The sequence below is a fragment of the Athene noctua genome, chromosome 5 (genome assembly GCF_965140245.1).
Source record: "Athene noctua chromosome 5, bAthNoc1.hap1.1, whole genome shotgun sequence".
In the NCBI taxonomy this organism is placed as follows: domain Eukaryota; kingdom Metazoa; phylum Chordata; class Aves; order Strigiformes; family Strigidae; genus Athene; species Athene noctua.
The window spans coordinates 56921848-56949512 of NC_134041.1; the positions used below are offsets into that span (position 1 = coordinate 56921848).

The 27665-nt window shown below is 42.1% G+C and overlaps 1 protein-coding gene across 5 annotated transcripts; it reads left to right on the forward strand.

Annotated features, from left to right (window-relative positions):
• Positions 1-3938: 3938 nt before the first annotated feature.
• Positions 3939-25785, forward strand: TECTB (tectorin beta). Of its 5 annotated transcripts, XM_074907734.1 has the most exons (13): positions 3964-4030; positions 4281-4440; positions 13803-15242; positions 16138-16226; positions 18037-18227; positions 18655-18797; positions 18877-18949; positions 21498-21601; positions 21681-21764; positions 21964-22126; positions 24072-24141; positions 25078-25110; positions 25581-25785. In XM_074907734.1, exons 4-13 carry the CDS (start codon positions 16151-16153, stop codon positions 25631-25633), a joined length of 990 nt encoding a protein of 329 aa, XP_074763835.1. In that variant the 5' UTR covers positions 3964-4030; positions 4281-4440; positions 13803-15242; positions 16138-16150; the 3' UTR covers positions 25634-25785. The 5 variants fall into 5 exon arrangements, with proteins under 5 accessions (XP_074763837.1, XP_074763835.1, XP_074763840.1 ...); XM_074907736.1 differs by lacking the exon at positions 4281-4440 and having other exon boundaries at positions 3939-4030; positions 15084-15242; XM_074907739.1 differs by lacking the exons at positions 3964-4030; positions 4281-4440 and adding an exon at positions 17235-17348.
• Positions 25786-27665: the final 1880 nt, after the last annotated feature.

Consider the following 27665-nt stretch of genomic DNA (forward strand, 5'->3'; position numbering starts at 1 on the left):
CTTCACCTCTGCCTCTCAGAGCCTTCCATAATGATTAAAGGAAACCATACTCCTTTTGTACAATTTTAGAAACAGAATTTCTTGAGCTAGCGAGATCTGCATATAACTGTTGAATTCTGCCTCAGAGTTTACCAGACTACTCCAGAATTCTCCAGCTTGCTTTTACACCCTAATTCTTCATGCATACACGTACCACTCTTAAATCCTTCTCTAAACCAGGCTCTGTAGTTTCCTTTCCTTTGTCTTTTGTACAACAGAATCTGTTTTAACCGTGATTGAAGTGTCACCAGGGCCATTCAGCCAATTGTAATGTTGATGCCAATCCTGCAGTCTTTTTAACAACATCAGTGAGAAGGAAATGAACAAAAAATGGACTCATTCCCTCTTCCAAAATTATAATGTATTTTGTATGTAGCTATGTACCCAAATGCTCCATAATGGTGACAGAAAGAACTTATCAACAGAAAAACAAAAGGACTCCTCACTTTAATTTCTGTCTAAGTGGATGCAGTCAACAATATTAAGTTCAATAAGTATGTGAACTGGAAGATAAACAAACTGTAGAAAGCAAAATGAAAAAAGTTATGATTGCAAAGCACAAGCACAGTCTTACTCAGGCACTTACACACTTTAATGCATGTGGCCAGCTAATGCAAAATGTCTTTTTATTTCCTGAATTTCTCCCAATTTCTCAGAAATATGTCTCATATGCAACATGCCTGCACAAGAAAATGAAGGGTGCCATGCCCTGAAACTGGTCTTTTTGGATGACTGGACATGGGTTCCACTGCTGCACAGCCAGCGGTGCAATCATAGTCCAGCTAAAGCCATCTTCTTCCCAGGTAACGGTAACAGACCTTATTCACCAAAATTAAAGGAAGTATTGTCCTTGCACATGGACTATCAAAATAGTCAGTCCAAGGGCTATAAAGTAGTAATACTACCCTAACACCTCTCTGATTAATATAATTACTGTAAATGCCACCTAAAGACTCTTATCTTATTATGGATATGTACACAGATCTTACATTGGCATTACAGGAAGGCAAAATGAAGCCATCATAATTCATTATCATAATTATATATTAATGATAACCCTAGATTTTTTTTCCAAAACAATGTTTGAAAAACATCATCACTACAACAACAGAAATCCCAGCAGGAGTGACGATAAGTAATGTCCTGAATGGTATCCTACCTGTAGCAATTAAATGAAATGGTAATCAACAAATTTATCAGCTCAGGGATGGCCTGGTGAAAATAATGAAATATTTTAACAAAATATGAGGCCATGACACCCAAGGAATTTCTTAACATTATATCTAAGAGAGGCATGAGGCTACAAGGCCCATTTAAAATAACAGTCAGTAGCCTGTTAAAATGTTCCTGTTCTGGAATCCTTACCTTGAGTAGTCACTTATTTACCAAGCTTGGGCTGCAGGTATGGTCAAATCACTGATTAAATATTTCCTGAATTGTATTGCTGTTTTCCTTAGGTTTCCATATGCATGCGTAACCTTGCCTATTTTCTGCTTTCTCACATTCTCAAACACAAATTTCCAATTCTGTATTAACTGTCTTTTGTATTCAAACACAATTTCACTCACACTCATGCCTTTTCAATTTCTAAAAGACCAGTCTTTAAAAAAAACATACTGGATAAGTAGACATTTCCCTCCACCCTTCCTAAGTAAAAATTTCATTTTCTAGAATTCTTGGGAGAAAAGACTTCTGCATCAGAAAATTCTGGGGGACAGAAAAATTTCCTAAACAAGAATTCCTTCCAGCTCTGTAAGCACAACCGATCAAATTTCAGAATTTTCATTCTGAACAACATTGCAATATTTCCACATTCATTCTCTGTAGAATCTGGATTAAAAGTTGAAATAATGAACTCTACGGAAATATTGATATGTCCTATAGATATATAGATATTATCTTCTGAGAGAATGGAGGATTGTATCTTTACCAGTCCTCATTTTTAAATAACTTAAGGGCAGCAGATCATCTTCGGAGTGAACACTGGGCCTCTCTGTCAGTATTCTCAGGGCAATGAATCTAAACTACCCTCAGAAATGATGGAGGCTCCCTGTACTTGCAGGATGAAGACCAATCTGGAGAATACATGGTCTGAAAAACAGCCTCATTGTAAAGTAGCCTCACTGCAGACAAAGTAGTTTCATTGGAAAAGGTATTTTGTGAAAGACAGGAGTTAGTTTTTAAAAAGCTGTTCTGGATGAAAATCAAAGTGCGATACATTTATTTGGCAAACACAGATGGAGAAGCCTCCAGTGCTGAGTAACAGTGAAAGAGGACTATCAGTTTTGCATTGAAAATTACAAGATTTAGATTTCTACAGAACTTCATTTGAAAAGATGTATTAGATATCTAGATGACTTAGATAAATGTTTTTAAAGGTATTTAAGTGCCAAATTGTCCAGAGTTAAGATATTTGACCATAACCAGGAAGTTTTGAATAGAATAGCTACGTAAAAATCTGGCTGGTAAAAACCTGGCTGGATGGCCAGGCCCAAAGAGTTGTGGTGAACAGAGTTAAATCCAGTTGGCGGCCGGTCACGAGTGGTGTCCCCCAGGGCTCGGTTTTGGGGCCACTCCTGTTTAACATCTTTACTGATGATCTAGATGAGGGGATCGAGTGCACCCTCAGTCAGTTTGCAGGTGACACCCAGTTGGGTGGGAGTGTTGATCTGCTCGAGGGTGGGGAGGCTCTGCAGAGAGACCTGGACAGGCTGGAGCCATGGGCTGAGCCCAGCTGGAGGAGTTTCAATAAGGGCAAATGCTGGGGGCTGCCCTTGGACCACAACAACCCCCAGCAGCGCTACAGGCTTGGGGAGGAGTGGCTGGAGAGCTGCCAGTCAGAGAGGGACCTGGGGGGTGATTGACAGCCGGCTGAACAGGAGCCAGCAGTGTGCCCAGGGGGCCAAGAAGGCCAAGGGCATCCTGGCTTGTGTCAGCAATAGCGTGGCCAGCAGGGACAGGGAAGGGATCTCACCCCTGTACTCGGCACTGGTGAGGCCGCCCCTCGATTCCTGTGTTCAGTTTTGGGCCCCTCACTACAAAAAGGCCATTGAATGACTCGAGCGTGTCCAGAGAAGGGCAACGGAGCTGGTGCAGGGTCTGGAGCACAGGTCGTAGGAGGAGCGGCTGAGGGAACTGGGGGGGTTTAGTCTGGAGAAGAGGAGGCTGAGGGGAGACCTCATCGCCCTCTACAGCTCCATGAAAGGAGGCTGCAGAGAGCTGGGCATGAGTCTCTTTAACCAAGTAATAAGCAATAGGACAAGAGGGAATGGCCTCAAGTTGCACCAGTGAAGGTTTAGACTGGATATTAGGAAGCATTTCATTACAGAAGGGGTTGTTGGGCGTTGGAATGGGCTGCCCAGGGAGGTGATGGAGTCCCCATCCCTGGGGGTGTTTAAGAGTAGAGTCAACATAGCGCTGAGGGATCTGGTGTAGTTGGGAACTATCAGTGTTAGGTTAACGGTTGGACTGGATGATCTTCAAGGTCTTTTCTAACCTAGATGATTCTGTAATTCTGTGATTCTGTAAGTTCAAAATAACATTTCAAAATTAAAGCATACTGGCCAAGCAGAAAAAGCTATTACCATCAAATAATCAACCACATAAAGAAATCATCAGCATGATTCATCTCAGTGGCCTTTAATACAGATGGCTCTTTTCCCAGGCCATCTAGGACACTTTGTCCAGTACGTTAAACCTAAAAGATAATAACTATTTTAGATAACAGGCTATATACAGCATTTAGATAAAAATACTAGGGCATGTCCCTGCATAACAACTATATTGTCCACTCAGTAGTCAGGATGCCCCCAACTTTGGCATGGACAGACAAATAAGAGATAAGAGGACAAGAGGAGCTGCCCCTTCTTGTGTGATCTTTGCAAAATGAGAGGCAAGGACAGTCCATGCGTCGGGGAAGGCTGGGGCAGGTCCCTTTGCACATCGAGCAGTGGAAACCTCCCTGAAGAAGGCAGAGCAATGAAATATCAAGGTACAGTTTCCCTCTTTCTCCTTTGAGCTTCTGGGGCCTCTGAGCGGTAAAATTCTGGCTGTACCTGGCCTCATCACTTTATTTCAAGAGAGCATAGTTAGACTTGAGACTAAGGCATCCAGGCTGGCTATGACTGTGCAGTAACACAGGAAGCACAAGAGACTTTATTTCTGTCTCTTTGGATGGTAATGATTAAAATAGCTGATAAAGTGCAAAACCATGCATGAATAACCTGGAATCATCGCAACAGGCTGGTGCCAAGGAACTGTGTTAGCTGACCACCATTGACTGCCCAACATCAACTACTGTCTCCCTGCCCGCAGAGCCTTTCCTGGCTGATGGCATACTCCTGGTGAGAGGAGCAGATGCAGAACAGCAAGCAGGAAGCAGCTAATGAAACCCTGCACAAGGTGAGGGAGCAGTGGAAGGAAAGATTTATAAACAAAATCTCACACACGAGCATATTTAAGTAGCATAGGCAAAGTCATGAAGTAGACCGTACGAGCATCAATGTTTGCTGAGCTCAGTGAAAGTGGTAACTGAACAGAAGTGTGGTGGGAGAGTAAATATTAAAGGTGTGAAGATGAGAAGCCAGCCCATGATACCAGAAGATGGCAATACGTAGTAGCAACTGCAGACAAGGGGGGGTTAGTGTCATATTGGACAGACCATAAGGGTTGCAACTACAGGAGGAAAATGAATACTAAAAAGTGGAAAAATGAGCTGGCATAGGGATTAACAATGCTGATAGAAAAGGAGACAGAACAGAAAGGTTTCAGGTCACACTGCAACTGAGGATCTCAGCTCAGTTGGCTCCTGACAGGAGTTGAAGGAGGAAGAGAACATGTGGCATCTGTTGTCCTGGAGAGGAGCATCTTTCCGAACTGCTTGCTAGTAGCCACGAGATTATGGCTTGGAAGAGAAGTCAAAAAGGTCTGGATGACTGGACATTTCACTCACAATTGCGATTCCTGAGTGATGTAGGGTTTGATCTATTCCATTTTAAATTACCTGATAATATGTTATCTACATTGTTAGCCTATGAGTGTATCCCTAAAGATTCAAGGAAATTATGTTTGCCTTCATATTTTTGCTTGCTTCCCATATTGAAACAGCAGCACTAAATAATAATTATTACGGATAATGCAAATAATCAGAACAGGGCAATGAAAGGTCCAAGAGATGGGGCAGCACTCAGAGGAGGGTGAGATGTCTGCATCAGATTTCATATGAGTCAGTGAGTCACTTTGCTTTCCTGTATCACGTGTTGTCTGTTTATAGTACACCACTAACACCATCTCCTGGCCAGTTGGTGTCGAGTAAAATCTTTATAAAGGTCTCTGAGAGACTGGAATGAAAGGTATTGCAAACATAGAAAATATTATCTTTGCCATATCTTATGTACATTCATATTCATTGACTTTACCTATGCCAGAATGATACCTCCTCCCCAGAATTAGATGTAGGGTGCAGGCATTTCAACTACATTTTTTTTTTCCAAAGGGTTTCCAGCAAGGTGTATCAGAATACTCTAAAATAAGCTTACATTTTCAAAACAGACTATTGGTTTGGCTATAACATTTCTCAGCCCACTGAGAAAAAAGAAAACTGATATTAAGGAAAAGCCTGTGAAAACAAGAGCCTTTCCCAGTGTTTCAAGTTCAACACTTTAAACCTTACATACTTTCTGAAACATCACTAATGTATTTTCACCACCTATTGCTGTCAAAGATTCAGTGTTCCCTGTTCTTTTTACTCATTTTTTAGATATCAAGACCATCCAGAGATACAAAGAATAACTCTTCAACTTTATGTGCTTTTGGTACAGCCAAGCAGTCAATAGACCAAGTCCTGTCTAGTTAATACATATTGAATTTATCCAGCTGTTTTCAAGCATCAAAAACAAGGATTTGACATCTTCTTGATCTTTCAAAATCTTAAATATCTATATATGTCCAACATAGCACATTAAGGAGTTACCTTGGAAATTGCTCAGGGGTTATTGCTCATATATATCAATTGACCCAGACACCTTTCATTTCAAAATCATTTAAGAACTGACTCACAGCTCAAGGAAGATACCTTTTGATCTTTGGCTTTAGAGACCCTATTTCCAGAAAAAATAATCAGAATCAGTAACTTGTATTTTTGCCTTTAATAAATTAATTCAGGAACACAGGGTCAACTTCTAATTTTAGCTAATCTCAAAATAAACAAAGAGCAGCAGAGCCTCTTGCGTCATTAACAGCATAATCAATCCAGAGTCTTCAGCACAGTCTGTCCTAGGGAATTGAGTACTTGGAGTTAGTGGGTTTCTGAGGAAAGCAACTCTGTGAATCCCTTGGAAGATAATCAGTTTATTGTACTCCTGAGGGATTTTCATAGGAGAGAACTGCAATGTCATACTTTCTGGAATAGCTTGTAGGAAATAGTGTATGAATGCCGTTGGTGTATTATAATTGCAAATATTTTATGCAGATGACCACAATGCCCTGTTCCGCTAGTTTAGATTGAAATGATCGCTTTCTGCAGAGTGCATACTTCATCCAATTACATTACTGTAAGCCACACTAGAAGACAGAAACTTGTCATTTTAAAAGCTAGTAAATTGTACTTATCATCATCATACAAGATGGTCAAATTGATTTTGAATGAATCAGTGCAACACCAGCGAAATCCCAGCAGAAGAAAAAGCAAAGGTGTGGACCTGGCTATCAGAGGACGCCTGTGCAAATCTCTGGAGAGCTGTATATGGGCAGTAACACAGCCATCGCTTACATTTGGTGTTTCAGTGATTCTCCAATAAATACTATCTTCAAGCAGGCAGATGAAAAAGGAAGATCTCGTTTTTATTTGCAATTGGTTGAGTCATAAAGCAACAAGTATATGAATACCTAACTGAGGGCCTGAAGCCTCCAGATGCTATTGCTCTGCTTTATCCCACTACACGGAGTCTGTAACATCTCCCTACTACTGTAAGACATGGTGAATGGAAAGAACCATCTCAATGTATATCATCATCAGTGTTTTGGTGTAATTTGAAAAAAACTATATGCTTTAACTGATCTGAAATTTGCTCTGTTATCTATGGGAAGTCTCAGAAAGTGACCTTTTAGGAGGTTGAATGCACTAAAGCCTATGTCTTGACAAAGTGGGAAGAAAAACTTTGTTTATGGCATCAGAAGAGGAAAATCCACTGAGACACTCAGTGGTGATTGATTGTGAGTCATCAAATCATCGTTAATAAGCCATAAGGCCCAGTGTGAATGGTAAACTGACAAGCAGGAGGAGTTTAGTACTTTAGGTGGTAAAATAGCCTCTGAGATAAATGGGAGTCCTCTGTTCCAGACGGCAAGGCCTGACAGCCCAGGCAATCATCCTGCAGCTTCCCAGAAAGCTTTTCTTATTCACAGGAGAGACCCAGCCAAAGTTTGCTTGGATAGCTTCTCCTCCAAGTTGCTTACTGTTTGAATGACACAGGGGAAATAAGAGCAGTATGGCCAGCTCAAGAGCCCTACACTGGGCTTTGCCTTTCTGTGGCTCAGTTCCATTATCTGCAAAACAGAGATAATGGTACTAAGACTGTGATAAGCATTATTATGATCACTTTACAAGCACAGCACAAGCTAATTAATACAGCCAAGTTTGATACATGCAGCTCTCAAAGCCACGTAATTCTTTATAACAAACAGATCCCTTTCACAGCAAGAGAGACTGTCTCTGAGCATGATGCTATCAGACTGCTGAAAAATCACAAACTTTTAAAAATGAGGACAACACTAGTATAATGGATACAGTGTGTTAAGAAAAGTAGGTCTAAGAACGAACTAGCAGGATTATGTAGCTCGGGAAACCAGAACTGTGATTTTAATCAGCAGCTGCAACTGATAGAAGTGCAGAGGTTTTGTGTTTGATTTGAGAGGGCAGCGCTATGGATAGTGAAAGATTATTTCACAGGGGAAACTAATGGATCTTAACTCTTCAATGGATAGGAACTATTTACCAGTCCTTCATGTGTACAATCCTATCCAGATTATAATTCAGATGGCTCAGACCATCAGGTCATCAGGAAGTTAGAGACAGACTCTGTAGCTCAGTTAAGAGTGGAGGTTTTATGGAGAGAGCAGGAGTACGCCAGGCTCCCAGGGAAATACAGATTGCAAATATGGGGAAAGGTTTCTAGGCTTGAGAATGTGAATGGATGGAGGCACTTCCAAGCTAGGTGGCAATCAAGTCCGTTATTGCACTTCTCTTGCTTCTGAAATTTCTTTATCAGTTTGCCTCTGCATTTTTCTTTGCTTTGTATTTTATTACTTAACCATCTTTTTAAAGTAAGCAGCATATATTTAGTGTCAGTTCCTCAGCAGTCAATAAAATTGCCACTGAGGGACACCAGAGGATAAATTTGCCTTTAATATAGTTTTAATGCCTCACTGCACTACAGCCCTTTTTTTGTCAGCTTTTCTGTCACAAAACATCTATGCTGCAGAAGCAGCATTACTTATGGCAAACGCATCATGGCCAGAAATCAGGCAGAAGATCAGACAGCTTCTACAGACTCTTTCAAAGTTGTAGTGACACACCCCAACCCAAGCTGGGAAACATCATATTGCCTCAACCTTCCCAGCACTAGTGGGATAACGTCCAGAAAAGAGAGCATTACCAGAGCAGTGGTTACTGTGTCAGAGCCAGCTGCCAATCTGAGAAGATTAAACTAATGAATGACACAAAGAGTCCATTCTACCTTCTTTCTCACCTTCCTCTTAAAATCCTTCCCCCACCACCCCCCCTGCTCCACACTGCCAAGAGATCAAGACCTGTTGTTCAGATAACAAGAACTAAAAGGCGTACAAGGTGTTATACAGGACAGCATGGTTGAGATCCAAAAAAGCACTTAAGCACCTCAGAAGCCATTTAGGCCACATGCAGGTGATTCCAGAATGCTATTCCTCAGCAACATCACTCTGCTACAAAATGCTTAATCCATGTACTCTCAACAGAAAATGCCTGCAATTCTGCCATGGCACATAACAAGCAGGACAGCAGCACTGATTACAGCTGAGCCCAGCAGCCACAGCCATGCTCTCTTCAAAGGACAGCTGGAGGAGACAGGCCTGGTGGTCAGAGCCCTTGCCCGGGACTATGGGAGACCCAGATGCAATTATCGTTGCCTGTCAAGTTCAAAGCTATCTTTGCCCAGAAGTGCTCTAACTTCTACATAGAAGCTAGCCTTGGGCACTCAGTGAGTAATTTGAGGGCATTCTGCCAACTACAGCAGTCTTAGGCACGTGTGCCACAGGGCGTGCAGGGGTGCTTAGACTTCCAAGGCAATCAGCGTCAAGCCAACCAGAGCAGTGTGCCTGGATGGTCTCAATTCAGATGCCCACACAGACATCCAGTGCCATTTCAGATGTCTTTGAGTATCCTGCCCAGCCTCCAGATCCCGCTCCAAAAGTGCATGAGTCTCCTAGAGGTCCTGTGTCACAGCTGTGGATATCTTGGCCACCTTACAGCACCTTTTAATGCAATACATGCCTTGTTTAGGCAAATGAATCTAGTGCCTGGCAAGTTTAGGCGTCTCCAAATGGTGGCAGCCCAGAGATGGCTGTGGTCTCACATGACCCATGTAAGTAATCAGTTCCGGTATCTCATGACCTGTTTTACATGTCTCATGCCTTTATTAAATCAAGCCCCAAATCCTTATCCTGCATAACTAGCTATCTGCAAGACAGCCCATTAAACAAAAAAAACCAAAAAAAACACCAAAAAAACCCCAAGCCAAATAGAACACTTACCCACACAAATGCTTTAAGGAAACTCAGCTGGAAAATGATGTCTTGTTCCAACAGTAGCAAACTCCAGTCAGAACTTTGCTAGAGAAGCTTCCAAAGAATATTACTCTGAATATGTTGGCAAAGCTAAACAGCAACAGGATCAAGCATTCAAATGAACATGAAATATTATTATTTCCTTCAGCCACAATTCTGTGCTCAGCGAGATTTGTTGTTGTAAATGACTGTGTGAATGCCTTGGACAGCAGAAATGTCAAGGGAATGCTTCTTCAGCTGAGAGTCCGTGCTCACCCACACCCCAGGGAGTGCATGTACCAACAGCAGCACTGTCTTGCTAAGCGCATGGCTGCAGGTGATTGCTGAAACATTATGATTCAGCGTTGCGTAGTTACACAGAGAGGTGATGCATGAGGAAGTTTACAGCAGAAGACTCTCTTCCGGTGGCCTGAACCTCCATCTCTGGTTTTTATGTGACTCCCTATTCCACAAAGACAATTTCCTCTAATCTTCTCTATTTCTGATTTGTTCTGTGCTATTATTGAAGAGTGGCAGCCATCTGAGGACTTAGGATGGAGGGTGTGTGTCGGTCCCAGGTGCTCTGTTATGCACCGGCATGGTTCTGTCATAGAATACCAGGTTGGAAGGGACCTCAAGGATCATCTGGCCCAACCTTTCTGGCAAAATCACAGTCTAGACAAGATGGCCCAGCACCGTGTCCAGCTGAATCTTAAAAGTGTCCAATGTTGGGGAATCCACCACTTCCCTGGGGAGATTATTCCAGTGGCTGATTGTTCTCATTGTGAAAAATTTTCCTCTTGTGTCCAATCAGAATCTCCCCAGGAGTAACTTGTACCCATTACCCCTCATCTTTTCCATGTGACTCCTTGTAAAAAGGGAGTCTCCATCTTCTTTGTAGCCACCCTTTAAATAGTGGAATATAGCGGTAAGGCCTCCCCTAAGCCTTCTCACGGCTGAAAAAACCCAATTCTCTCAGCCTTTCCTCACGGCAGGCTCCCAGTTCTCTGACCATCTTCGTGGCCCTCCTCTGCACCCTCTCCAAACTGCCCACATCTTTTTTGTATAGTGGGGACCAGAACTGAACACAGTATTCCAGGTGTGGCCTGACAAGTCCTGAGTGGGATAACGACTTCTTTATCTCTTCTGGTGATGCCCTTGTTGATGCAACCCAGCATCCCGCTGGCTTTCTGCCACTGCAGCACACTGTTCACTCATGTTGAGCTTCTTGTCCACCAGGACCCCCAGGCCCCTCTACACAGAGCTGCTCCCCAGCTGGGTAGATCCCAGCCTGTGCTGCACTCCTGGATTGTGTTTTCTCAGGGCAAAACCCTACACTTGTCCTTGCTGAATTTCATAAGGTTCTTGTTAGCCCACTCTTCCAGCCTATCCAGGTCTTCCTGCAGGGTGGCTCTCCCTTCTGAAATGTCCACTTCACCACTCAGTTTGGTATCATCAGCAGACTTCATCAGGGTACACTTGATCCCCTCACCCAGATCACTTATGAAGATATTAAACAGCGTTGGGCCCAGTACCAATCCCTGGGGGACCCCACTTGTGACAGGTTGCCAGTCTGAAGAAGAGCTATTTACCACCACCCTCTGGGTGTGGCCTCTCAGCCAGTTCCCCACCCACCACACGGACCACTTGTCTAGACACTAACATATCAGTTTCTCTAGGAGGAGGCTGTGGGGAACTCTTATCGAAAGCCTTGGAGAAATCCAGGTAGACAATGTCCACCGTTCACACCATATCAACTGAGCAGGTTACTTTGTCATCTGCTCACAGGGATAGAACATCACAGAATAGAATCATAGAATCATTTAGGTTGGAAAGGACCTTTAAGATCAAGTCCAACCATAAACCTAACACTGCCAAGTCCACCACTAAACCACATGTCCCTAAATGTCTTTTAAATACCTCCAGGGATGGTGACTCAATCATGTGCTGAAGTGAGTGAGCAACCACGTGCCATGAGTAACTATTGGAAAGGCATTTAATCTATAAAAGGCTGAAATCCATAAAGAATTTATGACTTGAAGCAATGAGTCTACACAGCACAGCTCACTGTAGACTTAGGATCCAGGACATGCTTGACTGTACCAACACACTGCTGCATTTCCAACAGGACCCATTAACTCAGATCAGGCCTAATATAAATGCAGTTACCCTTCTTCCAGACCCAGCATGGAAGTCTCCACACCTGTGGGATAAATACACTCCTTATCTCAGACAAAACTGAGTATTCCAGGCTTTGGTGCATGGTTAGAAACACCATCATCAATGTATTGAAGTCTCTAGGTGAGTGTCACCAGATCTCACTCCTTCTGGAATCAGCTCCATTGATCATTATTACCCCATAAAGTCCTTCCATATAGCTAAGGGGCTCTTCAGGCTTATTGTTTTACCCAAAACCGCGAAAATCGATTGTCACAATATCCCTTGCATATTCAAACAGCAGAACCTCATTTTCTTCATGTAGAAACCAGACAGTAGATATTCGCACAGCTTTCCATCACAATGCAAGGAACAAAGCTGGAGAGACAAGCTGCCCTTGCAGGTGAAAATCACAATAAGGCCTTCATTTGCTCTTTGTTGAAATCTTTACAGATACTTAGACTGCTGAGATTATTCAATGGGCTTGGAAAGTAGAAATGCAGGGAAATGCAACAATCCTCAATGGTCTGCTTTGCAATTTAATGACTTTCCTTTTTCTGTGTGTGCAATTACTGAGAGAAACATAACCCTTCCCCAAGCCTTCACCTTTGATCAGAGTAGGTATCAAATGCTGGTTGGCTTAGGTACATTTTGTGCTTGTTTCTTATGCAAATGCAAACTACTATACACCAGCTGGTACTTCTGCCAAATTTGTTTCATGGATTTCATTCTGTTTTCTACCTTTCACCTAAAAGGGGTATTATGTACATGGAGATTACTTTTCTTTGAGAAGATAGTGAGAGATTTATTTTCTTTCAAAAATTATGGGATTAGATCCATTTTGGAGTAATTCCACTGAAACCTGTAGCATTACACCAACGATAATTTAACTACAGTATTTGCTAAAAATCATCAGAACAAAGCTAATCTGTGTTTCAAGTGCTTTTTAATGTTATGGCGAGGTTGACCAGTTACTTACATCATTTTTAGCACGGCATTTACACTATGCCTAATCAAGGTTAGACAAGTATCTTATGCTCCAAATCAGCCCTGTGTGGGCAGACCTGAGAGACCAAGTCCAACCCCAGAGCTGAATGTGACCCCCTGAGCTTGGAGAATCAGTTCGTAGAAGGTCATGAGGCCTTTCTCATGCCCCAAGTCACGAGGTTTCTCCTGTAAGTGTGCCCTTGTTTCTGGGCTATATATGTTTGATAACAGTATGGGTCATAATGTGTCACCAGAAACCCTAGTTTCTGGTTGCAGACCAAATACACACTCACACACAGAAAGACAAAAATAAGTGAGTGTTTACACAGTGTATATTCAGAGTCGGGTTTAGGGAATCAAATTTGGGCCTCAATGCCTGCAGGATGTGGGATAAGGATGTAAAACAGACACCTGGAGTTAAATCTTCCTTATTTTAGGATTTCTGATGAGGATAATCCCTAGTTAGGTCACAACAAATAATTTATGAGCTTTGGTTCTTGTTCAGTGGATTATTCTTTAATTAAATTAAAATAACAACAAACCCTGGGCAAAGGATTTTATCCATGTGGACATCTTTAAGTAATCGCATTTAAATCAGAATGTGATGGCTTGCAGGACTTGGCTCACAATAATAGTGAGAGCAGCCTATTGTGTGCTCTGAATTGCAATCCTTATGAAGCTTCAGGTCTAGGTTCAGCCTTATTATTTGAAACTAAACACAGAAATTTACAGGATTTTCATCCTTACTTTAGGGCTTTGGATCAGTTTGAAAGAAACAGAATTCACCCTAATTACTTATAAATACTTTCATATCATTGCAGATTCACCTGCACGCCATGGCCGCTGGGAGAGAGACAGCATGCTATACAGTGCAGGGTGCTGTCATGGCCATGCTTTGCTAATGCCACCTGGCTTGAGACACTCCTTGCAGTGAATGCTCTCCTGAAGGTGTGCCCATAAATCTCACCCATAAGAGCACCCACAGGAGAGCTGAAAACTGTCTCGCATTTCAGGTTAAGGTGAGGGCCACTATGCTCTTCCACCTCACTCCTTCCCCCCTCAAATACTCCAGACTAATGATGACTGGTACAGCCTTACTACTGCATAATTCCTATATGCCAAAAGTTGCTTGAGAGAAGGCAGATCCATATCAAACCCCTGCCACGATGGGGCAGAATGAGGCTCTCCACAGAAGGAGACACCAAAAATCATCTCTGAGGATCCCCACAGGACTGGGTCATGCAAGGTCAGTGAGACGCTCTGTGTTTTGTGACTCAAGACAGATATCAGGACATAAGTAGCTCCACAGCACACAGATCTGGGTGGATACACATGTGCCCGAAGTTGAGGCTGTGCCAGTTTACGTGGCAAGACAGTCTACAAGCCATGTTTTTTATGCAGGCATGTAAAATAGCAGTAGCATACCCATGTCCTTTTTCTGGGCCTGTCACTAAAAGCTAACACAGGATGTAGTAGCTCACCAAAAAATCTTACCAGCTGACCAAGGCTGTCATATGGCAACCACATGACTGATGGTCATATGAAGAGACAATTTGTTTCAGTATTATGTGTAATAGTCATTTTTACATGTCCTATAGTGTAATATTTAATGTATAATACAGTCTTATATGAACATGGCATTAGGTACTATGTAGTATAATACTTAGGCTTATGGAAGATCCTGCCTAAACTCAGATTATATGCCTGTGAACTTTCAGAAAAAAATAAGTGAAAAAAACAACCCCAAAGGTTGTACATGATCTGTTGAAATTACTTTTGTCCACTTGCATGGCACAAAAGGTTGACATTGTCAGTAAGTCATTCAAGGCAGGCAGCTAATTCCTATAAATATATTTTCACTGAATTCTAGAAGGAAGCTGTGGCTTCACCTCTGCAGTAATTCTACATATTCCTAATTAACTTGTAAAACAAAAATTTTGTGCCAGTTATATACCTTCAGCAGGTTTCTGTTCAATTATTTCCAAGATCTGTAAAAAGCCACCATAGAAAGACTTTTAAAAAATCGAATAGCAGCAATAGTCCCATCTAGGGGAAGAGAACTGCTTTTCTTTTTTTCCTCCCACACTGGACAATACTGGCAGGTTGAGATTTAACCAGAGATGGGCTCCTTTTACAAGATTGCTTATATAAAGCGAAGATAACGCCAGCTGGGTTCATTTGAAAGAGGACATCTTGGGAAGAGCCGACAGCGCAGCTATTGGAATAAGGCTGGAATGAAAATCTGAAACACTTCCTGTCTTGTAGGTATAATACTTAATTTCTTATAGAATGCATAGGATTGTAATTAGAAGGAAATGTCACTGAAATGTACTGTATGAGCCTTTTTTAGATCTATCTTTTTAAATAGAGGCTGAATGAAAATGTTGAAATTGATTGGTTTTGTTGGAAATACTTAATCAGGACGATTTGTTTTCTTAACCTGAAAGATATTTGTTACTTCTGACAGTGTGCTCAGTGATGTGTATCTGAGGGCAGACACTGAAGAGTGTCTACAAAAGGAAAATATGAGAACTTCAGTCCCAATCCCACAGGCTGCACATGCTTCTCCCTGTGGGAAACAGTTTGCAAGTTTGAGGCCTAAAGTGGGAATGTAAATTACTGCTGTGTATGTTTTCCTACAAACTCAACATTTAGCAATAACGAGAAAAAGCATAATTTACCAAAAAGGCGTTACATGAAGTTAATATTATATACATCAGGATAGCCATCATCACGGAGAATAGTTTCAGCATTAAATTTATAAGCATTATATATATGTTATTGCATCATATTTCATCTAGGAATTTTTATTCCCTCTTTTTTCGTATCTCACTGTTTCAGTTTAATTTGGTTATACTAACACTTTCAGATTAGACTTTACAAGAACAAAGAAAATCTAGAATAATTAAAAGCCACCACTAAACTGAAATAGTAAAATTGTCACAATAGTGATCCAACAATAATAAAAGTCTTGGAAATATTTATCCTGTAAGTGCAATTAATTTGGGTGACAGAGTATCAATAATGTTATTTTTTTCTCTCTGCAAGAAGAACATGTTTAACAGTAGCTACAGTTTCATGTCTGCGGTCAATGCATACATTGCTTTTATTTCCAATTTTGAAGACAATTTCAGCTTTTATTCCCTGTGTCCTCAGATCGTTGCAAGAAATGGTGACACTTACTATTTATCTGCTGGTCATCTTGGCTCGAGCTCTTGCAGGGCCTTGCATTCCAAATAAAGCAGGTAAAATAACTTAAGTTTCCTATGATCTTCTCTTGTAATTAAAGTGCCAAAGGGGTTTTTTCTATTTAAAAGTGAAAAGGGTTTTTTTCCACAAAGTTAAACTGTGGATTCTAGAGAGCTAGTCCTTACATTTCATTTACTGATCTGCTTACAGATAGCACAGTAAAGCACGTAGTACTGAAGTCCTAGCCCCACAGAGAATTAGGCATATGCTTAAGTCTGTGCAATAATCACAGTGCAATAAAGTTAAGCACAAGAAGAATTCAGGGATAAAATGGCAAAGAAAACAATGACAATTAGGAATTATCTGCAATAGCACAGGCTAGATGCAGCAGATCTTTGCTGCCCAAGCTGGGCTTTAGTCCTGCTGACTGCAATCAGATAACTAGTGGTAAATGCATGTGTTGGACTGAACTCCTGAACGACACTGCTACATTAAACAAGAAAAAACAAAAATCATTGAATGTAAGTCTTTAATTGCACACTGATTTCTGCCTAGAAACTCAAATGATTTGGTGCCAGACAGATCTGTAATACAGAATTCACTACAACTAAGAAATGTGCTGTAGAAATGTGTTGGAATACACTGCAATATAGCGTCTACTTTGTATGTGCATGACTGGTGTCAGACTACGGTCAGTAATTTCATGGTATAGCTTCAGTATTTGGCCCTCTAGCCATTTATTCCAGTACTGCTATTTGCACAAGCAGTTTCTGAACTGCAGGAATTTTCATAGCTGCAAAGTCACCAGAGCTACAAATCTGACCATAAACACAAGCAGAATCAGCTTTCATGTGCTGAAGGTTTGTTGACCGGAAAGGAGCAAGTTGTTAAGGTCCCTAGTTGACTTTCCCCAAGTATTCCCAAACAGACATGAAACGGCTGCAAAATGAGGCTTTTATCATAAAAATGTGAGTGTCAAGGGCTTTAAAAGAAATAATTGAATAATTACGGGCAGGGTGACTTTTTTCTGACTGTAGTAATTGGAAGTCTTTCTCAATTTTCAGGTCACTAATGGTTAGTCAATATTTGTCCTTTAAATTCCCATCAGACATTCAAATTTGCACTGCCTGATTCTCATTGAAAAATGTTCAATTCTGCTATCACGAAGCAATCAATCTGTAAGTTATGTTGTTTAATATTCACGGTTGTAATAGCAATCACCATCTTTGGAAACATATTGCACTGCTATTAACCATTGCTGTGAACAGGGCTAGGATTTCAGTTCATTTACTATTGCTATTAACAGGGTTAGGCTTTTCACTTCATTTTTAGATTTCATCTTTTACCTTGAGAATTGTAAAAATTCAGTTTGTGCTGGCGCTGCAATGCCAGTGCAAGGAAAGAAAGGGCAAAATGTCTATCGTGGCCTAGATCTAACGTTGCTTTAAAAAGGTGCAGATCTACCGAAGCCTAACAAACAACTTCACCAATATTTTTACAGTCAGTGGCATTACAGAAGCCACCTCTGCAGTGTAAGCTAATTTGACAGATTTCAGTGCAGACATTTTTCACCTCAGGTTTCTCAGCAGTGTCTCTGTTCCTCAGTCAGCTATTCCAGAAAGATAAGAAATTTACGCAAAGTTCTGCATTGATTAGAAGGCAAAGGCCAAACTCTTCCAAAGAGGGCAAAATTTAACAGCCCAAAGGTCGGTTTTGTGTAGCAAAAGCTGCTCACATTAGGGGACCTTGCAGCACACACCCCTGCACACAGAAGTTTAATCCCAATGGAAAGTAGGTATGCAGACCCACCTCTTTGAAAGGAAAACACCACTGAATATCACTCTAGGTGTATTATTTTCCTTGCAGATGTAATTCTGGTATACTGCTATCCTAGAACCATCATTACCAAAATTCCGGAGTGTCCTTATGGATGGGAGGTTAATCAGCTGGCACTTGGAGGCATTTGCTACAACGGGATCCATGATTCAGGATATTACCAATTCACAATCCCAGATCTGTCACCTAAAAATAAATCATACTGTGGGACGCAGTCAGAGGTAAGACTATCAAGGTCAACATTTCTGAGCTGGACTCAGAAATCAGCTGGAGTCACCTGAGGGAGTCTCGTTTGCTTCAGGCTGGAGTAGGCTTTAAGTACTGATGGAAGTAGGAGGCAAACTCTAGATTCAGGGAGAAGGAAGAATCAAATAGTTGTGCTTTTCATCTACAGGCAAAATACTCATAGACTTAGTGATATTAGCCTCTGTGTTTGTGGCCTATTTGCATCTTTATTACACAGAACATATATAATATATATAGTAAGGCATATGTATAGGCAGCACAGCATGTAAAGAGCTACAAAACCATGTTTCCTTGGGGATGGTGTTTTGTCACCACATAGTCTTCATGTTTCAAGGTATGAAGTTGTTCCCGATGCCTCAAAGACTTAGAACCGCCTACATTTCTCTCTCTCACCATCCACAGTTCAAGAACCCCATTTATCACTTCTACAACTCCATCGTCTCCAATGACTCCTCAGTAATTGTGAAGAGCCAGCCTGTGAATTATTCATTCAGCTGCACGTACAATGCCAACTACTTGGTGAACCAGGCTGCCTTTGACCAAAGGTATGTCCTCTTCTGGGAGCATGCCTCACCCTGTCTTTAGCACCAGGCCTCACTCACAGAAACTCTGTTATGTCCCCAGGGTGGCCACCGTCCATGTGAAGAATGGGAGCTCGGGCTCATTTGAAAGTCAGTTGTCCCTCAACTTCTACTCTGTAAGTGTTCTTTGCCACCCAGCTTTCCGCCTTCACCTTCCACAGGCTTCAGCCTAAAGAGCTGGAAAAAAAAGGGCTGCTGCTCCTGACCTTTATGTGTCATGGAGCACATTACTAACCTGGAACGGATAATTACAGGGAGGTTTGCAGGGGTCCTTGTCTCTGCTGATTAACAGGGATATACTTAAACTGAACAGAGCAGACACATGCCATGTTCTTTTAATCCCTCCAAATCATGAAGATCTCTCTGCCGAGAGGTACATTTCTAACATGCTGACAGGTTTTATAAGAAAAAGCAAAACTTGTTTGTAGTCCCACTCAAAGAGCAGCCTGCATCTGCAGGCACTGCTGCCATCACATCGTCTCTATAGATACAGCAAATCTCCACACATTTCTCCTGCAGTTTGCTTAGTGGTCCTTTCACCTGACAGATATTTTGTGTTCCCAAGAGATCTTCAGGTCATGCTGGAATTTTGTTTCCAACAAAATCTTGTCCTTGGATATCAGGCTGATGTTTTGAAACATCCCTCCTTCCCACAGCTCTGCTGTGCTGCTGGAGCAGCCAGCTCCCAATCCTAGAGACTTTTTTCCACCAAAGTGCAGTCAAACACACTAAAACAACCTCTCTATTTCAGTACAGCCAGAAGCAGCACAACTAATAATGTACTGTGTTAAATTTATAGGCCAAGTAGAGGGAATATTTACCACAAGGTGGACTGATGGAAATCTCTCCCCCCACACCCTGCATTTAGGGCACTAATTGATCACTAAACACTTTGTCAGGCTTTAGGTGCCACACGAAAGCCCATGTGGACTTTTTTTTCTGATATATGGCACACTGGTATATATACTGGCAAGGTCCCAGGAGGTACCACACTGCTCCTGTCAACTCCTGACAGAATGGCTGCAAAAACAAATGATGGACAGTGAGAAATGGATCTCTGGTTCTTTCATTTTTTTGTCAAATGACTGTTTTATTCTAACGGTCATGAAGCTCCCAGGAGTCAAAGAAGGAGTGGCTGAACTGTACTAATACATTTTCCCACTGAGCACAAGAACAAGCTCAGAAAGCTAATTGACCACTCTTTCGTTATTTTCTTCACATTTTCACTAGGGAGAAAAGGTTAATTCCAATTAATTTTTTTATTTTTTTATTTTTTCCCCTGGCAAAATGGAAATAAAAGGTTTATTTTGCCTTTCTATTCATCTCTGCTGCTGCCTGACAGAGCCTTCTAGATCCAGTGGGCTATACTTCCAAGTGCTTCAGGTGCCTGTTTCCTCATCCAGAAGCAGCACCCAGGCTGCAGTGTAACCCAGTGGAAACATTTCAGTCTCACCTGCCCTTTAGTCTGTGATACACCATTAACAGCAAAGGTCTGTGATGCAGCATGAGGGGCTCATGCCTAAATGAAAATCAGACCTTCAACAGAGAAAGAAAAGCAAGCTGGTACCCTAAAATGGTGTAGAGCAATAGAGCTTGGAAAAAGAAGCACTATAGCAGGTTCAACTCATTTTAGCACAAGGACTGATAAGAGTTTTGTGACAGTAATTCTGCAAGTTCTCTCCTTTGGGAGAAATCTTTGGTGAAATAAGAATTTCTCAGGGCACTTCACAGGCGTGGATCACTAAATCTAAACACAACCTTGAGCCTTAACTTCAGTGCATCCAACCTATCTGATGTTGCAGTGGGAATACTGTAGCGCCCCACAGCTTTGCTGTGTAGAGAAGGAAAGGCACATAAGAAGATCAGTACCAGGGAACTGAGCAAGCACAGCAGGGAAAGAGTCCAGCAGCTCCAGAACTACATATACCTGAATCCTGCTGTGTAGGTTTAACTAAGTAAACCAATGCTATGACTAAACACGTTACACTTTAGTCCTGGTGCTAACTTTGTTACGATCTTATGCAATAAAAAGCAGCAAGACTTAAGGTAGGTACTTCAGCGTATTTGTAACCAAACTTTTTCATCTGAGCGCCACACACTGCACTACTTTGAGCAGGCTGGCTTTTTAGTGGGAGAATGACCATATAGCCAGCAGAGCTCTTTCTGCACAGTCGTGTCCCCTCAGCTCTCCCCTTGCCAGCCACCACAAGTATAAATCATGGAGTGCTCAACCTTTCCATATGGCCACATGATTTCTGCTTGTCTTCATTCCTTTTCCCCAACACGTGGCCATCTCCCAATCCCATTCCCAATCCCTATGGTCATCTCCAATCTCTTTACACCCACCAGCTTCCCCCCCTACCTCTCAGGTACCAGAAGCAGCAGCAAGCTCACTTCTCACCCATGCTGTGATATAACATATCACAATCAAAATAGCATCAAATTCTGTCACTTATTATCATTATAAGACAAGCATTAACAAAAATTTTTTTAAACACCACCTTGGGCTTGAAGTAATCCTACTAAGTGTAGAATTTGGAACTTGCAGGTAATAAGAATCCAGACTTCTGGATTCCATCTCCCCAGATCTGTCTGAAGTTGCCACATGCCTTTGCTTTGCATGTTACTAGTAACATATGATGCCTTTCTCTCTGTCTTTCAAAGAATGCCAAGTTTTCCAGTATAAAAGAAGCCCCTTTCATCGTTGAAACATCAGAAATTGGTTCTGACATATTTGCTGGAGTGGAAGCTAAGGGCTTAAGTGACAGGTAGGCAAGGGAAGGAGTAAGAATTAATAAATTTGCAATTGGGACATTCCTTGCTAATCTGGGGTTTGTGTATCCCCAGGTTCAAAGTTGTTCTCAACAACTGCTGGGCAACTCCCTCCTCGGAGTATTTCTACCAGATCCACTGGCCTCTGATCACCAAGGGGTAGGTGCTGGTGAGACGTGGGGGAGTGCCTCTGCCCAGCCCAGCCCCAAGGATGACTGAAAGCCATGGGCTGGGGGATAAAGGGGGCCAAAGAGAAGCTGGCCCACAGCAAGGCAAATGCATTCATCAGACTGTGACCTCAGGAGATATTTCACTGAAGCCATGGAGCTCTGACACCGCTTCTCCATATACAACACAGGTGTGCCACGGATAGCTCCATCCTTGTGCACGAGAACGGGAAAACGAACCGGGCGACGTTCCAGTTCAACGCGTTCCGCTTCCGTAACATCCCCAAGCTGTCCAAGGTCTGGCTGCACTGCGAGACACATGTCTGTGACAGCGAGAAGTTCTCCTGCCCGGTGGTAAGGCCCCCCTCCCAGAGAAACACACAGTGCTAAATTTAGACAGAGGATGTCGAGACCATCCAGAGGGCATGTTGGGCGCAGAGCCAGTGCCAGGGCTTTCAGTAGATGGAGCCACTTCAATGCATGAACCGCAGTGGCCAGCTGTGCACCCCGACCCCTGTCATGCCACAGGCACTGTATGCAACATTGGGCAACTTGTTTAAACGTATTGAGAAATAAGGTAGCCACTGAAAAACTCAGTTCTTGTCGATATCCCAGACTACAGTCCTGTCTGACAAACAGCTACAGCTAAACCCAAGCCTGAAAAAAGGGAGAAAGTAGAGCTTTTTTCCATTTTACCAAATATCTTGGTGCTGGGGGCATCCTGGGGGCAGCAGGAGAGACAGGCTCAAAGCTCACCGCTAGTCAAACAAAACCTCCCTGTCCCCCTTCCCAGGGAAGGTCCCTTCTGCTGTCCTGCAGTACTGCAGTAAGTTACTGCTCTTGCAGCCATCCTTTTCTTCATGAAATACACAGATTGTCACTGGAGCAGGAACTGTAACCTTAGGTGGGAATGAGGTGAGGGTGCTATACAGGCATGTTATTTAGGTGGGAATGAGGGTGAAGGTTACTAAACTGCCTTTCTTTAAAGACTTCTCTCTCCCTCCTTCACTAAGTCAGAGCCTCGCTATTCTTTCTGTCATGCAATGAATGTGTTATTGCTATAAAATGAAGTCAAATTTTATTTAACATGAAATGAAAGCCTAAAATACTCCTTGGCTGACATACTGTTGTTTCAGCAACAAATATTTCTTGCTGGAGAAGATAAAGTGTTCCTCCTGGTGAAACCAACTATTCTTTCTAAACCCTTTCTCTGTCCAGGAGCCAAATTAAGAAAGCAGTTTATTACCCGGCTTCAGCACTAAGCAGGGGGAACTGATTTGTGCAGAATTTGCAAGTTTAACAAAAATGCATTGTTAGAAATTCTAAGCTTCAAAGGCAAAAGAAAAAACTCTGGTCTTAGATTTTGTTGTTTGTTTTTAAGATTTCTTCAACTTTTTATCCAGCTACAGACGAGGATTAAGAGAAAACACAAAACCAGTACTCCGTATCTGCCTTTCTGACAGTACTGCCAAACATCTACACTATCCTTTCAGGAATAGGGTGAAATTCCCTCCTCACCCTCGAGCGTAAGATAATTGCTCGATCAGGCTAACATCCCTTGAGTCTATTTCCAACCCAAAAATGCAGCTGGTGGTCTGCTGCAATTAAGGCTGAACCAAGCTGGGGGTCTATGCTTACAAGCAACTCATAACCAGAATTACCACACGCTGAGTTTGTAAAAATAATGCCCACAGCTGGGGATCTGCAAATGTCAGGGGATGGACAAGGACCTTTAATCTGTAGAGCACTGCCTCCGATGCAGACCTTGTCAGCTGTGACAGGCATCATTAGTGCTGGACATGAGATGATATATATGGAAGGGATTTTGTGCTTCCTGTTTCTACCCAACAGGCAACAATTACAATTACCAATAAACAACAGAGGCCTTCACAGGGGTCACGGGTTAAATAGTTAAGAGTTCAGCTCCCACCCTCCTTCTTGACAGGAGTTTTGTTTAAAGCAGGGTGGAAAGGGCAGCCCAGGAGGACCTGTGGTTAGCAAGCAGACACCCATCTGTGCTCCTGTCATCTCATAACTGAAAAGAGCACTCACACTGACAGTCACTGTAAGGGCTGTGGTGCACCAAAATCCTCAGAAAAGGGACTGTAAATACTCTCCTTAAATCTCTCCTGCACAAAAAAACCCCAGTGATTACAGGGAAAAAATTGTCCCTGGAAAATACGCATCAATATTGACACAGATTTTATCTCCTTGGTTGGAAACATGAGAATTGGGTTTGGATTTTTCAAAATTACTTTAAATTTTTTGGTATACATGACTTTCTCTCTGATCTCTTGAGATATGCGACAAACGCAAACAGCGCATGGAACAAACCGGAGGTGTTTTAGTCGCGGAGATTTCTGTACGCAGTAAGTGACTGGGGTTCTGGGGTGTTCTCCCTTGGGGAAACAATGAAGCTGGGAGTTACCTGTGGCTCACAGCATAGGAGCGAGCGGAAGGAGCTGGAGCCCTCTGCCAGAGCCCTTTCCCCCATAGCAGCAGAGTCTGGAACAGAAGTTGGTCCCCTCTAGGCTCTGGTAGAAGAGCTCAGCGAAACTATCCTCATTTACCAAGTGAGTAAAGGCACACATTTGGCATTAATCATAAATGGCCAAACCGCTTACACACCAAGTTATCAAGGTAAACTCTGCTCACCCGTATTTGACCTCAGCAAAAGCCCAGACAAGCACTGATACACTGCACATGAGTGGGAGAGAAGTCAGGCTTAGGGGAAGCAGGAAAGCTTTTCTTTACACTGTGGGTTGGTACTTCAGCATAGCCACAACTCTTGTAGATTAGTCCTTCATGCCTATCCCTTCTGATACAGAAATTGAACTACCATCAGTTTTCCCCACTATGAAACAATACCTGTTTCCTCTAACTGCTTCTTCCTGGAGACACCAGGAATTTCTCCCTGAACTGGTTTAATTCTGCAGATCCAGCACATCTTTTGAAACAGGTCCTTGGCAAAAGGTATGCCTAAATCATGTTTTCAGTGGAACTCTTTTTCTAGTTTATCAACTGCATCCTCACCAACCTGAAAGCCAATTTAAAATTACAAATACACGTAGAGCAGCATTATTACAATTCAATACGTTGCACCAGTAAAACTCCATCAATTTTAGAACATGAAAGAACTGAGGATCCTTTTACAACTTCAGATAGTAAAGCCAACAGGAAGAAATATCCAGAATTTCAAAATATGGCGAATGTTATCTGTTCTGCTTTTATGAAGTACACTGGTGCGCTTTGCCCTATTTTAAACATGCCATCCCAACGTTATCTTTTTCTCTTATTTTATACAGGCAAAGGTTTATCCAGATTTTACACACTCTCAGGTAAATAGCAAAGTATGACAATGAAAATACCAATCCCAAATATGGATCTGAGTGACTCTGTCAACATAAAACCCATAGCTCAAAGAGCTGAAAAATCTACTAAATTTGACAAAGAGGGAAATATTTAAAAATCAAGTTTTATTTCTCAATGTTATACATTTTGTTTTCCTCCTTGTGGCACATCCCTCACTCTGGACAACAAAATCATAACAATAACTTCCACTACTGAACATTACTTTCTCTTATTTTCACACCCTCTTCCCAAAAAGGAACAAGCATGTCTCACTGGGCTAACAGAGATGTCTGAAAGCATTTCACTGGGAGAGGGTTTGCAAAAGGCCTTACAAATCTAACTGATATGGTGACAGAGCCACATTAGGAGCATGCAACTGTATTGCTGGCAGTGGGAAGAGAACGTGAGAGGCAGCTGATGAGGAAGTTCTCACATTTAGTCTGTGTTTCTCTTGCAGATATCATCTTCCATCTACTCTTTGCGATTGGATTTTGTGCTGTTTTGTTATAAAATGCAGCCCAGCTGTGTTTCTTAACTTTTTCCAATCCTGTTTGGACCTGGACTTGTTTACTAAAGATGTTTATTTTACAGAGGAAAAATGGAAGTCACAAAAAATCCTTGTGCACCATTTTACCAGATAAATAAAACAGTCTATAAGCTTTGTGCCTTGAATGCTGGAGAATCCCAAGACAGATTTACCTCTTCCCAGTCTCTGCAGACATTTTAAACTGATGAAATCCCAAGGGTTATGTATTCTACCAATGCCTCCTTTTAAAGAGCTGTGATGCTAACAGTACTTGGTTCTATAAGGAATACAGGGATATGCAAAATCAGCATTTTTCAATGCCAAATTTACCTTCAGGGTGCCCCTTTCCTGTCAGCATGATATCAAACTCCCCTCCAGGCCTGGTCTTGCAAGGTCCTAGCTTGATCTGTGAAGCCTTTGAACAAGATGAAAACTAAACTAACATGTCAAAGATGGGAGAAAAGGATGCTTTTTATGTAGCAATAGTTAGAAGATCCTCAGAATTAATTACCTGACATTTCTTTACTGCTTCTCAGCATTGCCAGTATTGACTGGTTGGGTTAAGGGGAGTACTACACATGGTGAAGTAGGTACAATACTAAGGAGTAGGATGTCTTGCTGACGGGACAGGCTCAGTGCTGGACAGCTGCATGGTGTGGATGCAAACTAAAAACGTCTGAGGCTGGAAAATAAGTTAATGAGCTTTATACTTCCTTGAAGACATAGCTGGTGGCAGATACAACAGGGTTCAGCTGTTAGCTCTGTACCTGAGTAACAACAGTTCTTAAACAATAAGAAGCAATCACTAGAAAGGGAAACCATGATTTCTAAAGAGCAGGAATTATCAGGACATGAAACAATTTCCCAGCAGGAGTGATAGTAGGTTCCTTACTTCCAGTAATTACTAAAACAATATTGAACAAAACTCTTGAAAGTGTAAGAAACATTCCTGGGCCTCTTCTATGAAAGTTCCAACGTCCTAAATATGAAAGAGAGAAGAGTAACTACAGCTGTTACACTTCCTATTAATGAATACAATGGGTGTACCTGTGTCTGTACATACTGCAGCATAAGCACATTATAGAGTTTTTGCTATTGTTTGTAGAGAGGAAATCTCCTGAATAATTCTGTTAAATTAAGGATTTAAAGTTCCCTCCCTCTTCTTTTTGAAACCTCATTGTTATGATGATAATACATAGCTAGACCATGCATGTGTTACAGCCGCAGTTTTCAAATACACACACTCCTTACCATGGACTATATTTGCTCCTCTAGGTGTAATCTCAGTCCCTATGTATTTATAGGTAACTGAGAAAAATAAAGCTGTTTAGAAGGTGAAATTATAGCAGACAGCATCCGCCCTGACCGCTTGCATAGCTGAGCTGATGGCATGCATTAAGCCGCTACGTACAACAGAGGGCACTCTCTTGACAGAATTGTCCGATTTAGGCAGACCAGAGTTAGATTTCTCACTTCGAAGTATTTCTTAGCGGGGCAAGTTTCTAAAGCAGATAATTGCTGCTGAATGTTTTGTGTACCACAGGACATTCTGATCAGAGATAATGACCCTGCAGGTTTTTCTCCCCCGTTTGCTGCTTTGCCTCCCTTTCCCCTCCCCTCCTCCCACTAACATCCCAAGTTTCAACACCTGCCAAGTGGTTTTACCTCTTCAAATTCTTGTCCTTGCCACATAAGATTAACACACTGGCTTCCTCTCCAAACCTCTTTTGCCTTGCCTTTGCAACAGTCACTGCTCTCCTATCAGGGCTATTTTGTGCAGAAAGCCTTGAACCGAGTTTCCTTCATAGGCTGATTAATTTTCTTCCTGATCATGCAGTAAGTGTTGCTTTGGAACAAACCTCGCAGGATTGCAGCAACTGTGAATGAAGTGTGCCTGTATTCCCAGGCCGCCTCCCTGCCCACCGTGGGATGGAGCCTCTGGGCATACATATCTCCCTACACCTTACTGTGCTGAGTGGGGCTTATGTCGCCCATGAGCTGTACTGGTAGGGTGGG

Bases quoted from the DNA above. Each gene is read 5' to 3' on its own strand.
- TECTB (XM_074907736.1), top strand. From the start codon at position 16,151: ATGGTGACACTTACTATTTATCTGCTGGTCATCTTGGCTCGAGCTCTT. The intron at 18,228-18,654 runs GTAAGACTATCA...CACCATCCACAG, and splicing joins ACTGTGGGACGCAGTCAGAG to TTCAAGAACCCCATTTATCA. The intron at 18,798-18,876 runs GTATGTCCTCTT...TTATGTCCCCAG, and splicing joins CAGGCTGCCTTTGACCAAAG to GGTGGCCACCGTCCATGTGA.